The 19,305-nt window shown below is 36.7% G+C and overlaps 1 protein-coding gene across 1 annotated transcript in view; it reads right to left on the minus strand.

Annotated features, from left to right (window-relative positions):
- Nucleotides 1-19,305, minus strand: part of LRRIQ3 (leucine rich repeats and IQ motif containing 3) — a 225,712-nt gene that overhangs the window by 183,448 nt on the left and 22,959 nt on the right. The window contains 1 exon segment of the mRNA XM_004369135.2: nt 15,760-15,893. Coding sequence (XP_004369192.1) covers nt 15,760-15,893 — 134 coding nt within the window.

The raw sequence follows: 19,305 nt of genomic DNA on the forward strand, positions 1-19,305 counted from the left end.
CAATGTCATAAAACAGCATGTGTGTTACTGTTACATGAGAAACTATCTGTTCTGTAAGCCTTCACCTGAAGTACAATAAAATATTAAAAAAAAAAAAAAAAAATCCACCTCTTGAGATGCCAACATCTGTATCACCCTCCTTCCCATACATACACCTGTAAAACTGACAATGTCTGGATGAAATGTAAGAAGCCCTGGTGTCGCAGTGGTTAAAGCACTCAGCCACTAACCTATAGGTCAGCAGTTTGAACCCACCAGCTGCTCTGCAGGAGAAAGAGGTGGCAGTCGGCTTCTGTAAAGATTATAGACTTGGGAACTTTATGAGGCAGTGCTATCCTGTCCTATAAGGTTGCTATGAGCCAGAATTGACGCTAGACAATAGTTGGGTTTTTTTCTGGTAGATGTAACAAAAAGAAATGATCAACATTCAACCATTTCAGGAGGTAGCATATGATCAAGAATCAATGGCACTGAAGGCAATAGTCCAAGCTGCACTGAAAGCACTGAGAAAAAGCAAGGCACCAGGAATTGACTGAATACCAACTGAAATGTTTCTACAAATGGATGTAATGTTGGAAGTGCTTACTTACCTATGTCAAGAAATTTGGAAAACAGCTACCTGGCCACCAACTGGAAGAGATACATATATGTGCCCATTCCAAAGAAAGGCGATCCAAAAGAACTCAGAAATTATCAAACAATATCACTAATATCACACGCAAGTAAAATTTTGCTGAAGATACTTCAAAAACGGTTGCAGCAGGACATCAAGGGGAAACTGCCAAATTCAAGCCAGATTCAGAAGAGGACATGGAAAGAAGGATATCATTGCTGATGTCAGATGGATCTTGGCTGAGAGCAGAGAATAACAGAAAGGTGTTTGTCAGTGTTTTACTGACTATGCAAAGGCATTCAACTGTGTGGATCATAACAAATAATGGATAACACTGCAAAGAATGGAAATTCCAGAAACTTCATTGTGCACATAAGGAACCTGTACATAGACCAAGAGGCAGTCGTTTGAACAGAACAAGGGGATATTGCATGGTTTAAAGTCAGGAAAGGTGTGCGTCAGGGTTGTATCTTTTCATCACACTTATTCAATCTGTATGCTGAGCAAATAATCTGAGAAGCTCAATTACATGAAGAAGAATGTGGCATTAGGACTGGATGAAGACGCATTAACAACCTGTGATATGCAGATGACACAACTTTGCTTGTTGAAAGCTAAGAGGACTTGAATCACTTACTGAGAAGATAAAAAATTACACCCTTCGGTATGGATTACACCTCAACATGAAGGAAACAAAAAGCCTTCCAACTGGACCAATAAACGTCATGATAAATGGAGAAAAGTTTGAAGTTGCCAAAAATTTCATTTTACTTGGATCCACAATCAAGGCCCACGGAAGAAATAGTCAAGAAATTAAACGACATATTGTACTGGGCAAATCTGCTGCAAAAGACCTCTTTAAAGTATTAAAAAGCAAAGATGTCACTTTGAGTACTAAGGTGCACCTGACCCAAGCCATAGTATTTTCAGTCCTCTCATATGCATGTGAAAGCTGGACAATGAATAAGGAAGACTGAAGAATGGATGTCTTTGAATTATGGTGTTGGTGAAGAATATTGAATATACCATGAACTGCCAGAAGAATAAACAAATCTGACTTGGAAGAAGTACAGCCAGAATGCTCCTTAGAGAGGGGATGGCAAGACTTTGTCTCATGTACTTTAGACATGTTATCAGGAGGGACCAGTCCCTGGAAAAAGACATCATGTTTGGTCAGACAAAAAGAGGAAGACCCTCAGTGAGATGGATTGACACCATGGCTGCAACCATGGGTTCAAATACAGCAAGGATTGTGAGGATGGCGCAGGACCGGGCAGTGTTTTGTTCTGTGATACACAGGGTCACTAAGAGTCATCACCTATGAACAACAACAACAACAGATGAAATATACTCACCCCTCCCCAAAAGAAGAGAATCCAAAAACACATCTAATACTGAATCCAGTTCCAAGTTCAGGATCCTGGGTGATTCACAGTTCAACAAACTTTAGATAAATAAAAAATTATTCATCCCCAACCTACCTACTCAATATACAATTGCATATAATAAGCAGAATGACTCTAAAGGAACACAGGGTGGTCAATGAACCATAAGACATGCCATATCCTGCCAAACACAAATAGGTAGGATTTTCTGCCTGAACAGTAGAGTGAGTTCTCTGGTCAGTGTACCTGAGAACATCTCACTGGGCTTTCTCGGAAGAGTTCCCTTGTATAATGCCCTTTCTCTGAACAATCGTAAGGATGGTTGTCTGAGGATGTTACTGTAGCAGAACATCATATCCTATTAGTGAGAATGTGGAATACTGGAGTGTGCGTAAGAGACTAAAAAAATCATATTTAAAGACATTTTAGATTTATTTGGCCACTCAACTCCCTTAAATGCATAGTAAGCAATCCCTGGTGGTACAGTGATTAAGTGCTTGGCTGCTAACTGAGGTCATCAGTTCAAACCCACCAGCTCCTTGATGGGAGAAAGATGCGGCAATCTGCTTCTGTAAAGATTATAGCCTCAGAAACTCTATGGGTCATTTCTACTCTGTTCTATAGGGTCGCTATGAGTTGGAACAGACTCGATGGCAATGGGTTTGGTTTGGTTATTAAGCAGTCTGCACTTCTGCTACCCATCCACTAAAACAAACAAACAAAGCTTTGAATGTAGAAAAGTCTTTCCCAGCATGAAGGCATTATGCTCTGCTCTTCCCATAGTACTGAATTTAATGACTTGTATCTTCATCTGAGCTCTGCCTGGGATTCCTGAATCAAACACTCTACCTTCATAGTGAGGGTTACTATCCTCTGTGTCAAGCAAAGAATGCTTTATAGGGGGGTACTAACTCCTTCTATAGTGTTGTACCTTTCCATCTTTCTAAGTTCTAACTTTAGCTTGCAGTAGATGAATCAGCTTTCTTATTAGAAAGACTCCCAAATTAACAAACTTTTCATCAGATTGAATTACAGATCATGAGCAAAAAGGACCCTTCTTGGCAAAGTCATATTTTCTTCTCTCACTGCTTTCAGTACCAGTTTCAAGCTAATTATGTCCCTTTCCTGTAAGAATTTACTGTAGACCATAAGACGTAGTCAAACTATTCCAACATCTGGAATTTTTCCTATTAATCTTCCTAACTTCATACCTTTGGTAGGCAAAGGTCTGTGTATAGTATATATATGTGTGTGTGTGTATATATATGTGTGTGTGTGTGTGTGTGTGTATGTGTATATACACACACACATATCAGTTTAACTATTTCTTAATTACATAAAACTGATGACCAACTTCTCAGCCCAGGATAAGGAATCTTCAATCTTCCTCCCCATCACTCTCTTCCCTACAGCAATTTAGCCAGTCTAACATTTTGAAGTCTGTTCCCTATAGAATTCTACCTCATCATAAACCTAACAACAAAAAAAAACTCAAATTGGTTTAAATGTTAAAGGAATAAGTTCAGTAGTAGTGTAGAATTTATGTATGGTTTATTCAGTGTTCCAGTTCAATTTATTTAGGACTTTTTATTCATGTAAACCAATACAGGCATCCCTCACTTATATAAAGCTGGCTTTACCCACTTCACTTTTATGAGAGACCTACATTAGTACCAGAAACCCTAGTGGCAGTAGTGGTTAAGAGCTACATCTGCTAACCAAAAGGTCACAAGCCACTCCTTGGAAACTCTATGTGGCAGTTCTACTCTGTCCTATAGGGTCACTATGAGTCTGAATCCACTCGATGGCAATGGGTATATTAGTACCTGTTTTTTGCTTACCAAAAGAAATCTGAAGAGGATTTTTGTTTTTATGAAGAAAAGCAAAAATAGCACTCAGTAGGAGAACACGCCCATTCTCACTCCTCTCAAGCAAGCAACGACACTAAGGAAAGTGTTTATGTCAACATGTTTGCTGCCATTTTACACATCGGCTTGACCAAGCTCCTCCTTTCAAACTCCTCCACCCTTATTGAGGGACCCAGACACATCTTATCAAATGCCAGGTGACATATAAACGTACCATGCATCACGAGATCCCATCCTCGATTTGTCATCTCCTGTGCATTTCTCTAACTGTAGGACTCATTCCTCAGCATGACAATTAATATAAATCTTACTCTTCTGCGGAATTTGGATCCCAGCCCTTTAACCCAGCCCCATGTGCCATTGCCAGCTAGGCTACTGGGGCTACCATCATCACCACAACCACCTCTCAGCCTTCTAGTGTGCTCGCTGTCTTCCCAATTCTGGTAAGTGAAACTACACTGTACATATATTATTTCTACTTTATACAGGCTGTGTATTTATCATATCATTCCTGCTTTTACTATATGTTAGTGTTATTTTAGGTTTCATGTGTTATTTGGTATGATTTGGTAGGTTATTTTTTGGGTCTAGGAATGCTCAAAAATTCTTCCCCTATAAATTAATGGTAATTGCTTCTTCACTTTATGCCATGTTGGCTTACGAAAGGTTTCATGGGAATGCTCTACTTTCAAATAGTAGGGGAAACATGTATACCTCTTTTATTATTTATACTAGTTTGTCTTGGATCTTCTTTTACTTCTTTACTAAGATAATCAAAATAAATTATAAAAAAGCACACTGTCCTATACCAGAAAGTATTCATCTGGGTGTAGGATGTACAGTCAATCCATCCCAAATCATCTTGCACACAATGGAGAATATTTAAATGTAGAACAGGCAAACAAAATGCCCATGATGCATATGACCATTAATTTTATTTGTTTAAATGTTTTTATCCCTCTAACCTTAAGTAAACTATAAAATATTTCACAATAAGTGCTTAACATTGTTGGAATTATCAATAATTATGTATTATTATTTGTTTGAGCTTATTTTTAATATCATTAAAAATATTAGAATTTAAGAATGTAGTCTATATGAAAATGGATGTTTGTAAAGAGCATTTTCCTTTTAAGTAGCGTGTGGAGAGGTAAAAATATGATAATTATCTTTCTCATAACCACGTACTTTAATACAAAATCAGTATCTATTTAATCAACTATAATTATTTCTCATTTCATGAAAACCCAAGGTAAAATTTAACTCCCAGAAGTATACCTGATGGTATTCTGACCATCCTTCCTGCTAAATACGTGGAAAAAATTATGGATAAATATGTATTTTTAACACAGCTTTTCAAATGCATTGATGGATTGGAAAAAAAAAAAGGTGCATCAACACACCTCTTAGAATCTACACCAAGTTAAAGAAGCAGCTCTGAGATAAGCAAGGCTCTGAAGCTAGCTTTTAATCTTGAAGATATTTACTTCACTCAGGTAATCCTGATCTTTGTATTTATAGCATTGGGTACACAAGTAGAGGAGAGCCTAGGGTCTGATCAGAATGTAAATTGTAATGAGAAATCCTTATATAAATCTGGCATCCAAAAGAATGCACCTTCACTCTATAAGTATGAATTATAAATAACCACCAACTTCACTATTCCCCTCACTCTGCAAATTGCCAGAGAACGGCAAAGAAAATTGCATCTGAGACCTACCTTCACCCTGGTTGAAGGAAGAGAAAAAAATTTCCCCTGAGAATTTTTAAGGGTAAGCTGGCCTTCACATGCATTTTCATCCCAAATTCAGACTACAACCTCTCCGCACTTATCCACATCGTTAGGTTCCAAAGACAAGGTCATTATGCAAAATCAATATTATGCAAAAAATGGAGGATGAGCACATCAGATCACAAAATGGAGGTTGACTATATCATTACATAACTGCCAAATTACATCATTACATAACTGTCAAAACACTGAGACTCACGGGCCAGCCAAGCTGACACATAACCTTAACCATCAAAGCCAGCATTACTCATGTCTCACACCTTAGCGTTTGATACTGCCAGATGTACATTGTTAATGCACAAAATAGTCAGATAGCACATTTTTTTACTATTGTCGTAAATGTGAAATGTTGGATAACAAAATAGTTGATAAATGAGGAGAAGTTGTACCTAAGTAATCTGAAAAACCTGGGTTTAAGTTGCTCTGGGTTGGTAGTTTCAACAGGCACTTAACAGTAAACAAACAAACAAAAAATCCCCTATTAGGAAACTATTAGAATTATGAGTTACAGAATAAAATAAACGTGCTAAATGTATTTTAAAATAAGAGAGACATGAAAAATATGAGAAAAGAACAAAAAGCTATAAAAAAAGTAAACTTGAAAAAGAACCAAAGAGTACTTCTACAAATAAAAATATAATTAAAATACAAAATTCGATGTCTACATTAAAGAATAGATTTCACTAAAGAGAGAATTATTCAACTGGAAGATCAATATGAAGAAATTCCTTATAAAATACAGAATAGAAATAATTATGAAAGAAAGTTTAAGAGACATTGTAATGTGTATTTGCTGTATTATTTGACTGTATTCAATTCTACTCTAAAAGAAAAGAGAAACAAACAAGTAGAACAATAGGCAAAACTCATAAAATGCAAAGTATAAATACTGAGAAAGCAAGCGTGAGATTCAGGCAAAATTCATAATATATGTTAAGTACAGATAGTAAGTAAGCTAGTAACCTGAAAAACAAGTAAGACATAGAATAAATGGAACATATGTATACGTTGTGCATTAATATAAAGGATAAAATGAGAATATTACTTAGAAAGGGAAGGACCAAATAACATTTCAAAATTCAAAAAGCACTGATCACATAGCATCCAGATGAACAGCTGTGTCTTTCCCAAGTCGATCATCCATTGGTGACCTATTCTGATACCACATATGCTCTGCTCAAGACATGAAAGTAAAATTCATAATTGCTTAGCAGATTATAAGTTAGTTGACAGCTATGGAGAGGCATATTTGCTCCTGTATCTCTATGATAAACAAGAGCATGTTGACTCCAGTCATTTTCTGGCCATTGAATACCTGTGCCCATCCTAAACTCTATTCTTTGTAACCAATCATCAGTAGGGAAGCCTGATGCAACCATGTGAGAGAGAGGACATATGAACATTGCATAACACAGAATTCAGAGAATGGTCCCTTCACCCTACTTGTACTCACATCTACCCCATCTTTTTCCCTTGCTCCTTGCTATATGTTTTAAACAGATTAAATAAACTATATGATTCAAGTGTCTTAATTTGTTCTTTGAGCCTTTCTGTTCCTCAGTCTCTAAAATAATCTGCTTTGTAGCATACTTGGAGTCTATCATAGCATCTAGGTAATTTCCCATCACAACTACTGGTAATATGGATGTAATGAAATTAAAAAGTATCCTAAGTAAATTACAAAAGATCATGCTTCAGAAATGTTCTTTAAAATCAAAGTAATATCTAAGATCATTCAATACAGGAGGACTATTAAACTTATCCGTGGTATAGAACAGCAAAGAAACTAAGAGATTAGAAAATAAATCCAGACCAAAATTCAATAGAGTTCTAAACATCCTCCTTAATGATGTCTTGGAATTAAGAGAAATAAACCCCAAGCCAAGGGTTTTACTAAATGTCAGCTGGGAACCTGATGAACCCATTGCCATCAAGTAGATTCTGACTCATAGCAACTCTATAGGAGAGAGTAGGAACTGTCCCCATAGGGTTTCCAAACTGTAAATCTATATAGAAGCAGACTACCATTATCTTAGTCATGTAGTGCTGCCCTAACAGAAATACCACAAGTGGATGGCTTTAACAAGGAGAAGTTTATTCTCTCAAAGTCCAGTAGGCTACAAGCCCAAATTCAGGGCGTCAGCTCAAGCGGAATGCTTTCTCTGTTGGCTCTGGAGGAAGGTCCATGTCATCAATCTTCCTTTGGTCTGGGAGCTTCTCTGTGCAGGAACCTCAGGTCCAAAGGACACACTCAGTTCTCGGCATTACTTTCTTGGTGGTATGAGGTTCCCATGTGTCTCTGCTCACTTCTCTCTTTTATATCTCAGAAGAGATTGGATTAAGACACTATCTAATCTTGTAAACCTCATCAGTATAACCTTATCACAGTGACAGAATTTACAACACATAAGGAGATCACATATAACCTCATCATAGTGATAGAGTTTACAACACATAAGGAAATCATGTCAGATTACACAATCATACAATATTGGGAATCATGACCCAGCCAAGCTGACAGATATTTTTGGGAGACACAATTCAATCCATGACAACCATATCTTTCTCCCATGGAGTGGCTGGTGGGTTAGAATCCCTGACCTTCTGGTTAGCAGCTGAGCACTTAACCACTGCACCACCAGGGCTTGTGAGTATTCCAGCATGCAATCAGACATAATGATTGGAAACTTAGCAACCATTTTGGATCCCAAGTTGACCTTGAGAGTAGAAAACGGAAGTTAGGAAGATGGAGTGAAAAATCGAAAGAACCTCGAGTCCCTGAATTTGTATAGAGTTAAGGCCGGGACTTCTTGTACTCCAAACTCTTCTCATATGAAAAAGAAAATTGTCTAGTTTAAGCCACTATTTGGGAGTTCTCTGTTACAAAGAACTGAACCCAATCCTGACTGGAAAATGCAAATATATATATATATTCCTTTTTAAAAAATATTATTTAATTGGCTAGACCTTTCAGGAAAACTGTGATATAATAGTGGCAATTACAGTGATGATTATAGACATCTTTATCTTGTTCCTGGCTTCAATAGGATCACTGCTGACTTTATACCATATGATTTTCCTATTGGCTTCTGATACATATATAAATATATTTTAATAATATTGACCAGGATAAAGAGTCTAGGTATCTTAGACATTTACATATAATACACTCTGATCTCTGCTAAAACCAACACTTCCTGGAAAGTTGGGAAGTCCAATTAAGAACAGAAGCTAAATCCAGAAGGGGTTGAGTATTCCAATAGTGGGTGAATACAAAAGGTTCCTGGTAAAATCTGAAGGGTCTGAACTATTCTGAGCCCTGTGAACCCTCAAAATTAATTAGCCAAAGGTTCCCTCTAAGTCAAATTCCCAGTCTGAGTAGAACTTTCTGAGGATAAAATCCAAATTGAGCAGCACACCATGGTGAAAAATAAAGAAAAGGTATAGATAAAAGGAGATGGCAAGGACCAGAGCTACAGATCTCAAAAAGTAAATCATTATATTTGGGGATGTTACACAAAAGCAACAGAAGAAGCTCTAGTAGCTGAAGCTTCTTAAAGTCCGGAAATCTAATTTCTTATAAAAAGAACAATATAAAGGCTCACCATTTAATCCCATAAAACTTATTATAAGCAAAAAGAGAATATGGAGCAGAATAACATCACTATAGATGATGAAAACCCAGAAAGTGAAGTCCACAAAAAAGATGAAAACTATAACTTATTATTTTAAAGTGAACTAAAAGATATCAAGGAAATAATACAAGACATACAAGAAAAACACAAATTAGAATTAGACAAATTTAGAAATGTAGTGACAGGACTCAGGAAAAAATTCGAATTTTAAAAATCATTTTAGAAATAAAGACAAAACTAAAAGAAGCATAATTACAAATAAACACAACAGAAAATGCTTGAGAAACAGAAGATGAAAATAATAAATATTTTAAAAATTAAAAGAAATAGAATCATTAGAGAAAGAAAATCTAGATAAATCTGATAATCTATGGAACTATTCAAAAAAACTATTTTAAACATACATCTCAAGCCTAAAGATAAAAACTGCAATAAATCTTGAACTTTATTTAATATATGTGTTGTTGATATTAATATTCATATAGAAATTCTGAAACTATTTTCTGTGTTTTGTAGGATTAAGATAATAAGTAAAATTATTGATAATGTTAGTAACCAAGATTCTCATAATGAAGAAAGGGAAGTAAAATGTGGAATGAGGGAAGGTGGGGAAGAAACCTCTGTGTTAGATTAGAATTGTCGTTAGTTGTCACCAAGCCAGCTCAGACTCATGGCAACCTTATCACATACAACAGAACAAAATATTGCCCAGTCCAGTGCCATCTTCAAAATCATTGGTATGCTCAAGTCCATTGTTGCAGCCACTGTGCATTTTGAGGGCCTTCCAACTTAGGGGTTCATCTTCTAGCACTATATTGGACAATATTCTTTTGATCCATAGGGTTTTACTGGTTAATTTTCAGAAGAAGATCGCCATGCTTTTCTTCTTAGTCTGTCTTAGCCTGGAAGTTTCACTGCAACCTATCCACCATGGGTGACCCTGCTAGTATTTGCAATAACAGTGGCATAGCTTCCAGCATCATCAACGCACAAGTCACCACAGCATGACAAACTGACAGACAGGTGGTGGAGAGTAGAATTAGAGGTATCAATATGAACTCATGATTGAAAAAATCATCCACTTTCTATTCTGTCTACTGAAATGGCCTAGAAACTATGACACCTCAGTAGCAACAGGTACATCTAGTTCTCAGATCTTGGTTTCTAAATAGCATTACCCAGTAAAAAACTAGAGCTCCTTGGAAAATAGCTGATTCCAAAGCTGTGGGGAAAAAAAGTACAAGAGCACAGAATTTGGAATATATTAAACAACAGAACCCTGACATTTACAGATTTAGCATGCAGAATTTCATCTCTTTATAACTGAGTATAATTGATCACAACTGTCCAACATATAATAGCTGTCTGACATTGGATACTTAACTTCTCTATCAAGTTTCAATTCTTAATGGCTTCATCTGTAAAACAGGAACTACAGGACCAATTTACAAGCTCTGTTGTATTAAATGATATAAAGGGGCGGTGCAGTGGTTAAGTGGTCAGCTGCTGAGCAAAAGGTCAGCAGTTCGAATCCACCAGCTGCTCCCTGGAAACCCTATAGGGCAGTTCTACTCTGTCCTATAGGGTCTCTATGAGTCGGAATCGACTCAATGGCAACAGGTTTGGGTTTTTTGTTTTTTTTTTTTGGTTCAAAGGTACATACTGCACATTCAATAAAAGTTTGTTTCCTATATTATTTTCTATTTTCCATTTTTTACAACCCACCAACCCAACTAATAATCCTCCCATACATCTCAGTATAGCTGTCCTTACTTAGTTTTAGGAGGCTGCTAATTTGATCACTATATTTTATTCTAAGAATAAAATTGTAGCTCCTTTGTATTCTATCACCCATGCTAGAAATATCACCACTCTAAAAGACAACAACATTAATCATAATATTTTTGTAAATTTAGGCTGTATATGATATTTTGAGATGTTTAGATTTTCAAGCAAGGTACAAAATATTTGGGGGCAGGGAGACATTTCTCATGCCAAGAAATGGAGATACAAGAGAAATAATCACTTGGGCCCCTAAGTTGTGGGAATTTATAGGCACCGTTCAGTCCAGCTTTCTATGTTTTCCAGTTCTTCCTGCCTTTACTTTCCCATATGAATCCAGAAATACTTCTCTGATTCTCGCTCCTATAGTTTCTCCATATATTGATGTATTTAGCCATTCAGTAAATATATTTTGGGTACCTAACATGAGTCAGAATTGACTTAATGGCAATGGGTTTGGTTTTTTGGTTTTAACATGTGTCAGGCATGTTATTAAATGCTAGAGATATAGTGGAGAACAAAGAGAGATGTAGTCTCTGTACTTCACAGAGCTCTAGTACAACTGGAGATAAATAAAGATAATTATATAGACAACTGCAATATAGTATGGTAAGTGCTTATGATAAGGAAAGTTATGTGATGCACATTGTAGGGGCAAATAATCCAAACTTTTGCCCTAAGAAAATTGCGGGCCATTGGAGAATTTTACACTGGTGAATAAAATGACTAGCTGTATTATTTTTGAAAGATCTGTGCATGCAGTAGCAAAAGTTAGATGTAAAGGAGTAAGAAATCCAAGAAAAACTAAGTTTCCCTGGAGTCAAATAACTCAGAGAGCACAAGATATAACAACACATATAATAATAATGACATTAAAATTATAGCAGCTAATAAAATGTAATATCCAGTTTTGCCATGTGCTAAACCAAAAACCAAACCCACTGCCGTCAAGTGGATTCCGACTCATAGTGACACTAGAGGAGTCTCCAAGGAGTGGCTGGTAGATTCAAACGGCCAACCTTTTGGTTAGCAGCCGAGCTCTTAACCACTGTGCCACCTTTATATTCATGATTTCACTTAATTCTCACAAACAAACAAAGAAATAAGTACTGCTATTAGACAGATACAACTCAACGGCGGTGGGTCTATTAACCCCTACTTTCCTCCATTTTACAGATGAGTAAATTCAGGCTTAAAATAAGTAACATGCCTAATGGAACAGAGCTTTAAAAGAAGAAATTCATATCAGGCTGTCTTGAACCACTGTGATATATTATTAGTAGTGACATCTTTCCCCAAAAAGTTTATCCAAATTCTGTTCATGCATACTGAAACTTCAGAGATTGTTCCCATGAACGTGGGTTTTATCTTATGTTATATGAGTATCAGAGGGAGTCTTGATTCTAAGAGAGAAAAAATTAATTCCAGGGGCCTAAATTAAAAACAGGTTACTTTAATTAGATGTTTATTTCATATAAACCAAAACCAAAACCTGTAGCCATCAAGTTGATTCCTACTCATAGCGAACCTATCGGACAGAGTAGAACAGTTCCATAGGGTTTCCAAGGAGCAGCTGTGGATTCGAACTGCCGACCTTTTGGGTTAGCAGCCATAGCTCTTAACCACTGCACCACCAGGGCTCTATTTTATATAAAGCACATACTAAATTTAAACAGAACATATAAGACAGAAATAACATTTTAAATAAATATGCACCATCAGCAACTGCCTGATCCTTTTCCACATCCTTAATTCCATATAATTCGAAATGCCCCCATTTGTGAACTCACTCTCTCACATTGACCTTGGTTTGAAAAGTATATGGAACCGCTTCCTCGGAAGTTGCAGGTACTGTATTATGGTCAGTTTTGCTACTTACCCCTCACATCTTCTCTTTATCAGGGCTATCGCGACTATGGTTTAGCATGTGCAGGCTAATGCAGGAAAATATTATTTCCTTATTTCTTATTTCAGTTTTTGTTGTTGTTGTTAGGTGCCGTCAAGTTGGTTCTAACTCATAGCAACCCTATGCACCACAGAACGGAACACTGCCCGGTCCTGCACTATGCTCACAATCGTTGTTATGCTTGAGCGCATTGTTGCAGCCACTGTGTCCATCCATCTTGTTGAGGGTCTTCCTCTTTTTTGCTGACCCTCTACTTTACCGAGCATGATGTCCTTCTCCAGGGACTGATCTCTCCTGACAACATGTCCAAAGTTTGTAAGATGTACTCTCGCCATCCTTCCTTCTAAGCAGCATTCTGGTTGTACTTCTTCCAAGACAGATTTGTTCGTTCTTTTGGCAGTCCATGGTATATTCAATATATTTCACCAACACCACAACTCAAAGGCGTCAATTCTTCTTCGGTCTTCCTTATTCACTGTACAGCTTTCGTATACATATGATGTGATTGAAAATACCATGGCTTGGGTCAGGCACACCTTAGTCTTCAAGGAGACATCTTTGCTTTTCAACACTTTAAAGAGGTCTTCTGCAGCAGATTGCCCGATGCAATACGTCTTTTGATTTCTTGACTGCTGCTTCCATGGGTGTTGATTGTGGATCCAAGTAAAATGAAATTCTTGACAACTTCAATCTTTTCTCCATTTATCATGATGTTGCTTATTGGTCCAGTTGTGAGGATTTTTGTTTTCTTTATGTTGAGGTGTAATCCATACTCCAGCCTGTGGTCCTTGATCTTCACCAGCAAGTGCTTCAAGTCCTCTTTACTTTCAGCAAGCAAGGTTGTGTCATCTGCATATCACAGGTTGTTAATGAGTCTTCCTCCAATCCTGATGCCCATTTCTTCTTCATATAGTCCAGCTTCTCAGATTATTTGCTCAGCGTACACTTATTTCAGTGATACTACCTTATCTTGCTTTCTCAGAGAATGTCCATTGCCCTACTCTAGATTTATTCTACTCCTATCCATATTTAAGGACCAATTTTTTTTTAATTGTTGTAGTTTAAATAAAGTTTACATTTCAAGTTAGTCTGCCATGCAAAATTTATACATACATTGTTATGTGACCCTAACTGTTCTCCCCAGACTGTGACAGCATACTCCTCCTCCTTTCCATCCAATTCCCCATGTCCATTCAACCAGCTCCTAACCCTCTCTGCTTTCCCATTTCACTTCCAGACATGAGCTGTCCATTTAGTCTCTTGTATCTACTTGAGCTAAGAGGCACACTCCTCATGAGTATCACTTTATGTCCCACTGTCCAGTCCAATCCCTGTCTGAAGAGTCAGCCTCGGAAATTGTTTTAGTTCTGGGCTGATAGAGAATCCAGGGGCCATGCTTTCCGGGGTTCCTCCAGTCTCAGTCAGACCATTAAGTCTGGTCTTCTTACTAGAATTTGAGTTCTGCACCCCACCTTTCTCCTGCTCCATCAGGGACTCTCTGTTGTGTTCCCTGTCAGGACAGTCATTGGTGGTAGCCAGGTACCATCCAGTTCTTCTGGTCTCAGGCCGATGGAGTCTCTGGTTTATGTGGCCCTTTCTGTCTCTTGGGCTAATACTTTCCTTGTGTCTTTGGTGTTCTTCATTCTCCTTTACTCCAGGTGGTTGGGATCAACTGATGCATCTTAGATAGCCACTTGCAAGCTTTTAAGACCCCAGACACCACTCACCAAAGTAGAATGCAGAACATTTTCTTAATAAGCTTTGTTATGCCAATTGACCTAGATGTTCCCTGAAAGAATGGTTCCCAGACCCCCACCCCTGCTACTCTGTCCCTCAAAGTGTTTGATTGTATTTAGGAAACTTCTAAGCTTTGGTTTAGTCCAGTTGTGCTGACTTCCCCTGTAGTGTGTGCTGTCCTTCCCTTTACCTAAGATAATATTTGTCTACTATCTAGTTAGTGAATAACCCTCACCCTTCCTCCCCACCATCATAACCATCAAAGAATGTTGTCTTCTGTGTTTAAACTTAAGGGCCACATTGAACTTCTATCTTCTAAACTTTACCATTTAGCATCTGAGAATAGCTATATAAAAATGTTCATTTATTCTTTCATATGTTTGATGTTTGGTAGGAGTAATACATATAAATTGATGACAGAGTATCCTACTCATCTACTCAAGTACAATATTGAGAGGTTCTAGCAAGAACAATTTTCCTCTATTTGCAAAGGTCAGCTACTGGAAAGGAATGCTAGGAACAACAAGAGAGGAAAAGACAACCAACCAAGAATAATGTAGCTCAATGTGGTGGCAGATGTTTCAGCAAAAGTGTCTTCATATTCAACTGGAATATAAAATCCTCATATATATGTTTCATGGCTTATATCTCTGTTACATCCCATTATATAACTCATGGCTTATATTTCTATTATATACTATTACATGAGAGAAATTCAATACATGTTTTCGACTCATATTTTTAAATTTAACTATGATAATTATCTCAACAATGATTAATAAAAACTATTGATTAGTTATTCAGTCAATTTAAAAGAAAAATAAAAGTATCAAATTATGATTTTTCTAAATTTTAAGTATTAGAATATACATTACTATACATACTGTGGTATTTTCATTAAAACTTAGTCAAATAGTTGATAAAATACCATTTTGATTATAGAGAATTCAAAAACTAAAATTGCTGGAGAATTGCCTTTTTATCCTGATTTTCTTATCATTTTATTTTAATATTCAAAATAGTAAAGAAAATAAAACATACCTCAACTTTTTCCTAACTAAGAAGCCACGTATCCATCTTTGAATAATCAAAACTGGTGAATTATGAGCCAGAATTTCATTAATTTTTGAAATAATATGTTTAATATTACTAATTTCATCCTCATAGGTTGTTCCCTGTATAAAGAAAATATATTTGATTTTTATCTTTCATGAAAGTATTTCCAGAAGATATTTTAAATGTGGTAATTTAAAGGTATGAATAAACTAATAAAACTTTTACAGGTGTTTTATAGGCATAATAGTTAAATAATAAATACACTTTCAGATCAATTTTATTAGCTCAAAAGATCAAGAATTAGTAGCATCAAATAATTTCAACTCTTTGTGCAAAATGCAAGATCCATGAAGATAACTTTCTCCATTATAGATTCTTCTCTCAACCTGGTAACATATGTATAAAACTTTGACCATAATCATCCTGATCTCTGAAAGGTAGTGCCATAAACAGGTGTCCAATGAAACTCTAAAAGTACTCTGTGGATCCCCATAAAGAAAATGGACATATGATGGATTCATAAAATAATTTATAGTCATTTGAAATTTTGTTGCAGCTTAACTGGAATATTGGACACTTTTATTAGAAGATAGGACATTCCTCTGGGAAAAGATATGCTACACTGCTTTAAAGAAAATTATCTCTAAGATCTCCTTTCCTGCATATTTTCAGATTTGGGTAAGAGGTTCCCTATATCCCATTTATCATTTGGCTGGTTAGAAATAAAGTCATTTTCCTTACAATAATTTATAGTCATTTGAAATTTTGTTGCAGCTTAACTGAAATATTGGACACTTTTATTAGAACATAGGACATTCCTCTGGGAAAAAGATATCCTACATTGCTTTAAAGAAAATTATCTCTAACATCTCCTTTCCTGCATATTTTCAGATTTGGGTAAGAGGCTCCCTATATCCCATTTATCATTTGGCTGGTTAGAAATAAAGTCATTTTCCTTACATTTTGAATATAGGAATCATGCATCAAAAAGGTAATATTTATATTGTTTGTAAGGCACCTACCCAGAAAATTATTACCCTATAACATTAAAAACATACATCTTTCCCACAATATATTAAATCAGCGATGTACTGCTAGGAAAAACCATAAAGCCTTGCAAAGTTGAGCTTGTCTTTGTTTCCTAGGGCTTCCGTAACAAAATACTATAAAGTGGGTGGCTTTATAGAACAGTTCTGGAGGCTAGAAGTCCCAGTTCAGGGCATCAGCAAGACTCTCACTGTTGTCACTAGGGAAAGATCCTTCCTTGTATCCTCCAGCTTCTCGTATCCCTAGGCATTTCTTAGCATTCCTTGACTTTTAGATGCTTCTTCACATGACCTTTGTTTTCCCTCTTTGTGACTTTATCTTCATGTATGTTTTCTTCTAAAAGACATAACTCAGAAGGGATTAGGTCCCTCCCTACTCTGGTATGAACTTGTTAACTAATAACATATTCAAAGAAAAATCCTATTTGCAAACAAGGTCACATTCACAGGTACAGGGGTTAGGGCTTCAACATATAATTTTGGGGGACACAATTCAGTCCATAAAAGTGCTACTTCAAATTTATGCTTTCAAACACTCATTTCTGATTAGCATTGCCTTTAACTTGCCCTGGTTTGCTTCCATTCCCAAAAGTAGCTACTCCAAACCTTCAAAACTATTCGACACTCTTGAAGCCCTTTTCCTCGAGCTTCCTAAACATCTTGTCTTCTTTTTCACAGAAAAAAAAGGATCGTTAACTAATAGTCCATAAACTAATTCCCCTTCACTTGCTACAAGTGTAGCTATATCCCTACCTATTCTTGATAACTTCTACTCAATCTTATAACAAGATGTATCTCTGTTCCTGTCCTCTATTCTGTACCCTTCATTGCAATTATGAATCCCATTTCCCTCTGTTTTTTATTGCTCCCCTTTTTACTGGTACTATTCCTTTAGTTATAAATGTGATGTAGTCTCCCCATCTTTAAAAAATGCACACATATAGATAAGCACACACACCCTAACCCTTCATTCTTTGTATCTAACTTTTATTTTAAAACTCTTAATTCTTTAAACAGAATTCCACACTTGTTGCTTCTACCTTCTCTCTTCCTCTGTCTCAGTCTGCTGGCTTTCCACCTCTACCATCCTATCTGATAATTTTCTTATGGAATTACCACTGGACATTCGCTCCTTGAAACATTTCCCTTGGCTTCTGTGTACCATTCCTCCTACTTTTCTTCTTACTCTGTTTTCTTCTGGACTTAAGACCCATCATTACCCTACCCATGCCTTAAATGTCACACTGAAAGAATTCTCTCCATTTGTCTCTTTTCCACCTGTACACACTCTCCAGCATACTGATATAAGTTATATTAACCAGATGCCACAGAGGAATTCATCCAAATCCATAGCTTCAACACTCACCTATATGCTGAAGACTCCCATATTTCCTTCTTAAGACTACCTAACCTCTCTTGTGAGCTACAGGACACATGGTCAAATTGATATCCAATTAAATTCAACTTGTCCAAACCTGAATTTATTATCTTCCATCCCAATGTGCTTTCTCTTATATTCTCTACCTTAGTGAATGGTACTACCCATAGTTTCCTAAGTCAGAAACACTGTGACCATCCTAGATTCTCTTTACACTCATGCTTCCTCATGTCCAAATATCACTGTTGTTGTTGTTGTTGTTAGATGCCATCGAGTAGGTTCTGACTCATAGCAACCCTACGTACAACAGAACAAAACACTGCCTGGTCCTGCACCATCCTCACAATTTTTGTTATGCTTGAGCCCATTGTTGCAACCACTCTGTCAATCCATGTTTTTGAGGGTCCTTCTCTTTTTTGCTGACCCTCTACTTTACTAAGCATGACATCCTTCTCCAGGGACTGATCCCTCCTGACAACATATCCAAAGTATGTGAGACAAAATCTCACCAACCTCACTTCTAAGGAGCATTCAGGCTGTACTTCTCACAAGACAGCTTTGTTCATTCTTTTGGCAGTCCATGGTATATTCAATATTCTTCGCCAACACCATAATTCAAAATGTCAATTCTTCTTCGGTCTTCCTTATTCACTGTCCAGCTTCACATGTATGTGAGGTGATTGAAAAACACTATGGCTTGGATCAGATTCACTTCAATCTTCAAAGTGACACATTTGCTTTCTACACTTTAAAGAGGTATTTTTGCATCAGATTTGCCCAAAGCAATGCAGTGTTTGATCTCTTGATTGCTGCTTCCATGGGTAATGATTGTGCATCCAAGTAAAATGAAATCCTTGACAACGTTAATCATTCTCTGTTTATCACGATGTTGCTTATTGGTCCAGTTGTGAGGATTTTTGTTTTCTTTTATGTTGAGGTATAATCCATATTGAAGGCTGTGGTCTTTGATTTTCATCAGTAAGTGCTTCAACTTCTCTTCACTTTGAGCAAGCAAGGTTGTGTCATCTGCATGTTGCAGATTGTTAATGAGTCTTCCACCAATCTTGATGCCGTGTTCTTCCTCATATAGTCCAGCTTCTCAGATTA

Source organism: Trichechus manatus, unplaced genomic scaffold, assembly GCF_000243295.1.
Source record: "Trichechus manatus latirostris isolate Lorelei unplaced genomic scaffold, TriManLat1.0 scaffold00003, whole genome shotgun sequence".
Lineage (NCBI taxonomy): Eukaryota > Metazoa > Chordata > Mammalia > Sirenia > Trichechidae > Trichechus > Trichechus manatus.